At 34.1% G+C, this 10,055-nt stretch overlaps 1 protein-coding gene across 1 annotated transcript in view; it reads left to right on the forward strand.

Annotated features, from left to right (window-relative positions):
- TMEM38B (transmembrane protein 38B) overlaps positions 1 to 9,205 on the forward strand; it is a 53,973-nt gene extending 44,768 nt beyond the window's left edge. The window contains exon 6 of the mRNA XM_058523713.1: positions 7,219 to 9,205. Within this exon, the coding sequence (XP_058379696.1) occupies positions 7,219 to 7,434 (216 nt within the window). The 3' untranslated portion in view covers positions 7,435 to 9,205. The remainder of the gene's footprint in view (positions 1 to 7,218) is intronic.
- The last annotated feature ends 850 nt before the right edge of the window (positions 9,206 to 10,055 follow it).

Genomic DNA, 10,055 nt, shown 5'->3' on the forward strand with positions numbered 1-10,055 from the left:
CCTTAGTGGGAAAACATTATGTGATGTTAGCTGTAAGTGTCTTATAGATGCCCTTTATCAGGTTGAGGAAATTCCCTTCTATTCCTAGTTTGCTGAGAATTTTTATAGTGCATTGGTGTGGAATTTTGTTAAATGCTTTGTTCTGCGTTGGTTGAGATGATCATGTGGTTTTTCTCCTATATTCTGTTAAAATAGTGGATTACATTGATTGATTTTTTTAAATGTTATGTCAGTCTTTCATTTCTGTGATAAACCTCACTTAGTCGTGATGTATCCTTATCTTATATTCCTAGATTCAATTTGCTAGTATTTTTCAAGGATTTTTTTTCCAGTGTGTTTATGAAGAATATTGGTTTGTGGTTTTCTTTGTAATTTCTTTGTCTGGTTTTTGTGTCAGCATAACACTGAGCTCGTTAAATACGTTGAGAAGTGTTTGATTCTCTACTCTCTGAAAGAGTTTATGTAGGTTTGATATTATTTCTTAGTTAAATGTTTGTTATAGGACTGTTCAGATTTTCTAATTTATTTGTGTTCATTTTGGTAAGTTGTATTTTTCAAGAAATTTGCCATTTCATTTAAGTTTTCAATTTTGTTGGCATGAAACTGTTCATAATATTCTTTGTTACACTTTTAATGTTTATAGAATTTGTAGTGATGTCTCCACTTTCATTCCTGGTATTGGTCATTTCTATCTTTTCTTTCCCTCTTTTTAAATCTGTCTAGCTAGATGTTTATCAGTTTCGTCAGTAGGTTTGAAAGACCCAGCCTTTGGTTTCATTGTTTTCTGTTTTCTGTTTCACTAATTTTAGGTCTACATTATGTCCTTCCTTATACTTACTTTAGGCTTACTTTATTCTTTTTCTATAAAGAAAAGATTGGTAAGTTTGACTCCATGACATTTTTTTTCAAGTTGCATGGCAAAAAACATCATGGGCAAAGTAAAAACTTGTCTGTCAAACTGTGATAAAATATTTGCAACATGTATCACAAAGGGCTTATAGTCCTGATACATAACAACCTCTTAAAAATTAAGGGATAAAGGACCAAAAACTTGATAGAAAAATTAAAAGAAACTTATTAACAGACAATTCACACAGAAAAGATATGATGTCCCACAAACATATGAAAAAATGTGAAACTCATAGTTTGAGAAATATTATTTAAAATAACACTCAGATACTATTTCTTATCAGACTGGCAAAAGTGAAAAGTCTGGCTATATATTCTGTTTATGAGGCTGTGGAGATCCAGATACTTGCAATTTTTCGTTTTCCGTGTTTTCTGGATATGCTTGCATGTTTGTTTTTCTTTTCAGTTTCTTTCCCAGCTATTTTTGGATATTGATATGAAATTTAATAGCAATTTGTCTAACTCCATAAGAAACATGTTATTTTTATTGAGATTTTGTTACATTTATAAATTAACTTAGGCAGTTATATTACATAGGAAGGAAAGCATAGAGTGAGACAGGAGTGAGGACAAAGCCATGAGATTCTCTAATGTTTAGAGAAAGATGATTTCAGAATGGGAAACTGGAAAGAAGTGGCTGATGAAGTAAGAGGAAAACCAGGAGGTGGTTTTAAGAAGGACGGGCTGGTCATTTGTGCTGAATGCCGTTGAGAGGTGTATTCAGATAGTATATTGTTGAATACGTGAATGAAGGACAGTGTTATTAGGCCCTTTGAGGGATACAACTGGGCATATAAAGTTTGAATAAGACCCAAACTCTGTCTTCAAGATGTTATTATCTAAAAAGAAATATGAGACATGTACACTATACTTTTAAACTTTATGAAGATAGGGACTAGGTTTGTTTTATGCATCACTCCATCCCTAGCATTATATCTGGTGTGTGTAGTAGATTTTTAATATATGTTTGTTGACTGACTGATAAATGACCAAAATGCTCTTTCATAGGGCTCTCTGTGTTTAATTCTCCCATATTTATTTATCTAAGGCTATGCTACCAGAAATGAACAATTCATTTACCTAGTTTATTGAAAAAGACATTTATAAAAAGGGAAATCTTAAGATGTTAATTTATTTGACAGTCATTCAGGTTAATAATTATTGATGTCTGAGTGAATGATATCACCAATGAAGAAAGCGTAGATGACTAGAAAGCCTGGTTGAATATGCCATGTGCCATCAGGACTTCATTATAGGGCAAAGTGACTTTCATTGGAGGGCATTGAGGAAGGCTTGATTGAGTAGATACTTGAGTTGCGCTGCAAAGGATTGTGTGGATTTGGGCAGGTAGATTCAGGAAGAAGTATGTTCTGGGTGGAGAGATTAATTATGTAGATTTTGCTTATATAGATATATTGTATTAGTCTTTGAATTATTCATGTGAGGTAGAAGTTATATTTATTCAATACTAGGCACTATTGAGGATATTAAAGTTCATAAGTACTATTTGTGCACTTAAAGAACTTATATTGTAAGTCACATTTTTCTGAGTATTTTTGAAATGGTATAACATGAGATATTATATAAATAATATGGCAGAGCTTCAAGAAATTTCTTTAGCTGAATAAATTTATATTTTAGGATATGTTTTAAATATGAGATTATCCTTAGGGCTTCTACTTTCTTTTGTTTCCTTCCCTTTTTAAGCAAGAGGCCAGTAAGTCAAATGCTATTTAATTTAGGCAATATACTTTTTCTTTTAATAGTTTGCTAAATAAAGAGACAGTTTTATATTTTATTTGTAAAAGAATAAGGCTTCATTCCATTTGTCACCATTATATTTGTGTCACCTTGCTGAATCAAGGCCTGATAAGAGGCTGAATTCACAGAAGTCCATCCTTGAACCTCGTTCTCAGCAGTAATTTCATCTCAGCAGTAATTTCTGATGCCAGCAATACTCCTCAGCTGAGTGATGAGTCTACTGGGAGTGGAGATTCTATTAAAATTCTTGACTTTGAAAAATACTATAGTTCATGTTCTCAGGAAATACTTTAGATCCTGACAGTCTTCTCTTTTGGATTTTGTAGAAAGACATTGCTGTTTCCCTGACAGTGGACCATTGTTTTTATCTGAATTCTTTTGTCTTTTATTGGCAGTCTATGAATTCAAGCTATGACCGAGATAATTATGCTAGTACATTTCATTGTAACTATTTATTTTAAAGAGTAATTTAATATAAGGAAGTTCTTCTTAGATTGTACCTAATAATGGCATAAACTTGGAGGTTAACACTATATTTAGACTCTTCTCACTCTATATTCTCTCTCCAGGTGACCACATTCATATTCGTGCCTTTACCTTTTACTTATGTGGTAATGACTTCCAAATCTATATCCCTTACAGAGGTTTCTGGGCAAACCTCTGTTACTGCATATACTCTTTACTGTTCTGTAATTACTGATTTACTTGCCTGTCTCTGACTAGTTTGTAAGGTCCTTGAGGGCAGGGACGGCATTCAGCATTCTTCTGGCAGCCAGATGTAATGCACAAGCAGATTATTTTAATTCTGTTGATGCTTGGTTTTAGGTTTTGTTAGTGATGTTCTATTTCAGGTTTGCTTTTCTAGAATGTGACCCTTTTGGGGTTTCAATTTAAGCCTGAGGTATATTCCTGGGCAGTTCTACCTTGGCTGGCCTTGAACTCCAACCTCTCTTCCCAGCACCAAGCAGCTGGCTGCTGAAGTGTCTACTCAGCTCTTGGCTTCCCGGCTGTTGCTCTCTGCTAGGTTTTTGAAATCTCTTTCTATATTTGCACCATTGAGGGCTGGTAAACTCCTCCAGGGCAGGTTATGCATGGATTTTTGGGCTCACTTCCATGTGGTTGCCTCCTCTTTGAGCTGTATTGCCCTCAAGTCCTAGATGCTTTGACATGCTCAGAATGCAGCCTCTGTCTCCTTAGCCCATTTGGTTGCTTGCTGTTCTCCTATGCTGTGAATTGACATTTATCATTAAAAGAAAAAGCCAGGGTGAATGTGGAGCTCACCTTGTTCAGTTTCCTTTCTCTTAGGGATCGTAAGTTTCTGCCATCAAGTTCTGTCTGTATCGGTTGTTCTCCAGTGCTTTTTAACAGTTGTTTTATGTATTTCTGTCTTTTATATTGATTTTGGTGAGAGACTGAATCTGATATAAGGTATTTAGTCATGGCTGGCCTGAAGCCTGTATGCATGCATTTAAAAAAAAAGTTTGTTATTTTGTTTGTTTATTTTTATTGAGGTCAAATTCACATAACAAAATCAACTATTCAAAGTATACAATTCAGTGGCATTTAGTACATTCACAATGTTGTGTGTGCATCACATTTTTAAGTTATTTAAATGATAGTACACTATAGCTCTTGTTCTTTGTCTCATTTTCACCTAACAGTATGTTTTAAGAATTTTTCCGTATTACTTTTGTATTTATTACTTTTAATAGTTGCACAGTATGCATTTCACTTATCCGTTCTTTCTTCTTGTAATGGACACTACTTTCTCTCCAACTCTCCACTACCTAGACTATGTTGCAGTTAATAAAAATTTATTCTTGATTTCATTTTCCTCAAACAAGTGGATTAGGTAGGGGCCTCTTATGGAAATTTGATTCCCAAAATTTCTAGTTTGATTTATTATCTGAGATCTGCTGGAGGAATCGACTCTTTGAAAATCATGGGCTTTTGGAACCATTCTGGTCCTTAAAGCTCTCCCCCCACATCTGTTTTGGCGTCAGTCTAATTTCTTGAGCAAATCTAAACATCTCTGAACACTGTGCATTTTGCCAGATAAAGATTTGGTAGCACTCCCCATTCCACCTCTCAGTGTCTCAGTTCCTTGTATATAAATATACATATGGAAAAAATGAGATGATAGAGATTTTCTACAGTCCCTCCTAGGGGCAGTATTCTGTAATTCCCTGAAAGTCTGTGACTAGATAATGATAGAATGCAGTGTATTTAGTGACTGAACTCAAAATCTGGGTGTTCTAAACTATTTTTCCACTTATTAGCTCTGTGACTTTAGGCAAGTTACATAACCTGTCAGAGCCTCGTTTCCTCATCTCTGTGATGAGAGTAATAATAGAGTAGCTGTTGGATTAAAGTTAAAAACAATAAGGTGATGTAGAACACTTAACACAGTTCTGGTGTATGTTAAGTGCATAGTAATGATAGCTGTTATTGGTTGTTTGGTGCAGACTGTAGATGATATTTTATCTTTCTATTGCCTTTGAATACTAAATGTATTTTTGTGGTTATACTGCTCATTTGGCACCCAAAAATATGGTACCTTGTACCATTATTATTGTTAATGAGGTATGTTCTTTACCATTAATTAAGTATAAGCTTGTAGAGAACAGAGATTTCCTAGATCCTAGCTTAGTTTGCTTCTCCTGAAGATCAAATTAAGAATGCATTTTAGCCCAGAAATAAACCCATACATATATGGTAAAATTAATTTACTACAAAGGACCCAAGAATATACAATGAGAAGGGGTAGTCTCTTCAATAAATTGTGTTGGGAAAACTGGACAGCCACATGCAAAAGAATGAAAATGGACCACTATCTTACATCATACACAAAAATTAACTCTAAGTGGATTAAAGATGTGAATGTAAGACCTGAAACCATAAAACTCCTAGAAGAAAACATTGTGGTAATGTCTTGGTGATGATTTTTTGGATCTGATAGCAAAAGCACAGGCAACAAAAGCAAAAATGAACAAGTGGGACTACATCAAACTAAAAAGCTCTGAACAGCAAAGGAAAATGCAACCTACTGAATGGGAGAAAATATTTGCAAATCATATATCTGATGAGTTCAAAATATATAAAGAACTCATACAACTCAATAGCAAAAAACAATCTGATTAAAAAATGAGCAGATCTGAATAGACATTTTTCCAAAGAAGATGTACAGATGGCCAATAGGTACATGAAAAGATGTTCGACATCACTAATCATCAGAGAAATGCAAATCAAAACCACAATGAGGGGCCGGCCCTGTGGCGTAGCGGTTGAGTGTGTGTGGTCCGCTGCTGGCAGCCCGGGTTTGGATCCCGGGCACGCACCGATGCACCGCTTGTCGGGCCATGCTGTGGCGGCATCCCATATAAAGTAGAGGAAGACGGGCACAGATGTTAGCCCAGAGCCAGTCTTCCTCAGCAAAATAGAGGAGGATTGGCATGGATGTTAGCTCAGGGCTGATCTTCCTCACACACACACACACAAAAAAACCACAATGAGATATCACCTTATATCTGTCAGAATGGCTATTATCAAAAAGACAAGAAATAAGTTTTGGCAAGCGTGTGGAGAAAGGGAACCCTTTTGTGCTCTTGGTGGGAATGTAAATTGGTGTAACCACTGTGGAAAACACTGTGGAATTCCTCAAAAAATTAAAAATAGAACTACCATATTACCCAGCAATTTCACTTCTAGGTATTTATCTGAAAAAAAATGAAAACACTAACTCGAAAAGGTATATGCCCCCCTATGTTCATTGCAGCATCATCATTTACAATAGCTAAGATATGGAAACAACCTAAGTGTCCATTGATGGATGAGTGGATAAACATGTGGTTATCTATCTATCTGTCTATCTGTCTGTCTATCATCTATCCAATGGAATATTATTTAGCCATGAAAAGAATGAAATCTTGCCATTTGTGACAACATGGACAGAGCTTGGAGGCATTATGCTAAGCGAAATAAGTCAGATGGAGAAAGGCAAATACCATATGATTTCACATGTATGTGGAATCCAAAACAAACAAACAAAAAACTAAGTTCATAGATACAGAGAACAGATTGGTGGTTGCCAGAGGTGGGGGTGAGGGGTTGGGTGGGGGGTGGGGTAATGGATGAAGAGTCAAAAGGTATAAACTTCCAGTTGTAAAATAAAGTCATTGGGATGTAATGTACAGCACGATGACTATAGTTAATAGTGTATTGTGTATTTGAAAGTTGCTAAGAGAATAGTTCTTAAAAGTTCTCATCACAGGAAAAAAAAATTTATAACTATGTATCGTGACCTGTTGTGGTGATCATTTTGCAATATATACAAATATCGAATCATTGTGTTGTACACCTGAAACTAATATAATGTTATATGTCAATTGTACCTCAATAAAAATATATTTTTTTTTAATTTAAGAAAAGAGTGGGGGAAAAAAAGAATGCATTTTGAATCTTTTTCTTGTTTTATTTACTTTCTCCTCTCAGTTTTGAGAAACAGAAAACATTTGTATTTAAATTCAAAATTAAACTTTTTTTTTCCAGATAACCATGATGATTACAGAGACTCCTACTGTGTCTTTTGCTCCTTTTGAGGATACATTGAGTCGGGTGCTGTTTGGCTGGCAGCAGCAGTTTTCATCATGTGAAAAGAAAAGTGAAACAAAATCATCTTTTAATGGTACTGGTTCATCGACCTCAAAACCTATAGCTGATGCTTCAGATAAAATTAAAAAGAAACATATTAAGAAGACTGAGTAAATTTACTTGATGAGCTCTAGAAGGCAAAAAAAGTTTTTCTTATTATCTGCCTTTCAGATTGTGATAAATATTTCTATGTAAATGATATGAAATAAAGATTGTATATAAGGAGTGGAGGTGACAAAAAGAAAACTTGTTTCTGTTTCAGGGAGACTATCCCATTCTGGATTGTAATTCTTGAGTGTTATGAGTGTATCATGTGAAATTGTTTTTCTAAGTTATATATAAAAGATTCTATTGCGATTAATAGTTTTAGATTGATAAAAGGCTAGATACTTGTTAATGTTAGAAAAAGTAAACTTACTATCATTGTAAAATAACAAAAATTAAAGCTTTTTTGTTTTCTTCACGTATTTTCATACATATCTTTTATTTAAATCTATTTGAGCTTTAGTTCAGCAAAATTAAACTTTTACTTCACATTACCCTTATAGTTCCTAGATATGGAAAACAATTCCTATTTAATTTTGAGCACTGGGAAAAGTAAACTTAACCTAAATCACTTTATATTATGAGTGAAAATAAATTACTAGTTTACATTTCAGATATAAACATTGTATTTTTTTACCCACATTAAATGGAAAATATCTGAAATTTTATTTAAAATTTTTTTAGTAGTGTTTTTCAATGAGAACAGAATATTAGTATAAGTCTCAATCTGAAGTCTATTTCATGTCTTTGTTTATACTGTTTCTTTTTTCTCAAAAGAATATCAGGGGTGTAATTTTTAATAAATCCCTAAACCCGTGTTTTGCTTTGTAAGTTTTCATTTTAGGAGCTTATTTTTTTGTCTCTTCTTAAAACACATTCATTTTGACTCTAGGAGAAATTATTCTTCTCAGCATTTCATATGTTCTTAACTTCTTTGTGATCTTAGATGATCTGGATACATTGATGGTAGTATCATCTTAAGGATTCAACAAAAGTGTTATTTCAATTTAAAAACTTCCCCTCTATGTCTCCTTTCTAATTGAATTCCTTCATTCTCTAGTTGAATGTCTCTTGCTAGTTTGCATATGTTTATGTTATATTTTAATCTATGTGTACATATGTTACTAATTTTATTTTAAATTGAAACTAATTACCCTTATGAAAATGCTCAGCTCTAATGAGAATTGTCCTTCGGCATTCGATAGTAACCAGCTAACCAAGAAGAAACAGAAACTAAAATCTCATATGGTAGTCCATTTGAATGAAGAATGATGACATTAAATCTGATTCCTTATTGGCAAAAAAACACAAAAAAACAAAGAGGTACTAAATAATGTTAATTTTTCTTGGTTTATTTTATAGTTTAAAAGTCCAGTTTTAGTTTTAAAATGCTGTGACTGACATGATTTCTTCTACCAAGACCATAAACCTGCTACCTGCAAAGAGTTAGTTATGTTTCAGGCATTTTGGGATGGCTTAGAAGTACTCAAATCACGTTCAAGTTAGAAGTTTTTGGTTTTTAAAAATTTTTAACAAATACAAACACCAGCAGGTACTATACTTTTACTTGTTAAAAGAAAAGAGATTTTGGTGGGGAGGACCTTTGATAGCCTCGGGATGCTAAGCAGTTTATTTTTAATATTGTGACAAAAAGTGTTAAATATTTAAGAGTTCTGTATTATATTTGATACTCTTGTGGTTAAAAACCTGTCAAAATTTACATGTTACTAATTATTGACTTAGTTTTGAAGTTTGGGTTTAACTATAGTTGAAATGATAGGAGTCTTGTTTTACACTTGTATTAAAGACAAATTTATTAAAATAAGTTATTTAGCACCAATGGAGTGTTACATTATTTTAATGATTTTTCTTTTCTATTTTGGCATTTTGACTGATAGATATTCAATGATTACTGTTCAGATGGGACACTGGTACAAACTTTATTAATCTAAGCAAGCATCCTATAACCTTCAATTCAAGGTTCTTAGGAAAAAGCTCTACTGGAGAACACGGCTTAGACTTGAACCTCCCACCCTGAATCTACACATGCTGCCTACAGACTACTAGATTTGCGAAGCAGATTGTCCTCACCCAACATGTAGCATGAAGGAGGCCTGTGGGCCTGCTTCACACAGTCATAAGTGGCACTGAGAGAGTCAAGACCTGATAGATCTCCTTAAGTAAAAGGAGACAAGAAGCTGGCAAGAACATGGGCTGGCTTGACTCAGTGATCTCACCCTCTAGTAAAATGTGGCCAAATAAATATCAAACTCTGGTTTTTCAGATTAGTCACTCTTCCTTACTGAAGGAGTAAGGGCTGGAGAGGGACCAGATAAGTGGAGTGGTAGATTTCAGTGGAAATTCCAGCTTCCCTGTAGGCAGAGACCAAAAAGTGGAGAGATGAGAGAAGAGGGGAGACATTATCGTCTCTTTATTGTATTTTTTTTCTGTTCCTTTAAGGCCAGACACCATTCCATTAAAATCTACCTCAAAGCACAAGTTGATTGCAATTGAGTGATATGTTGGAAATGGAATAATGTGTTCAAGAATGCTTTCCCTCCTTCCACTGCTCTCTTGGAGTTTACATTCCGCTGGTGGAGAGACATTAATAAACAAAATTTGTTCTTGTGATACTAAAGGTTATGAATAAATATTAAGCAGGACTCATGGATAGAAAGTAAGGGGGTATT

This window comes from Diceros bicornis, chromosome 28 (genome assembly GCF_020826845.1).
Source record: "Diceros bicornis minor isolate mBicDic1 chromosome 28, mDicBic1.mat.cur, whole genome shotgun sequence".
In the NCBI taxonomy this organism is placed as follows: domain Eukaryota; kingdom Metazoa; phylum Chordata; class Mammalia; order Perissodactyla; family Rhinocerotidae; genus Diceros; species Diceros bicornis.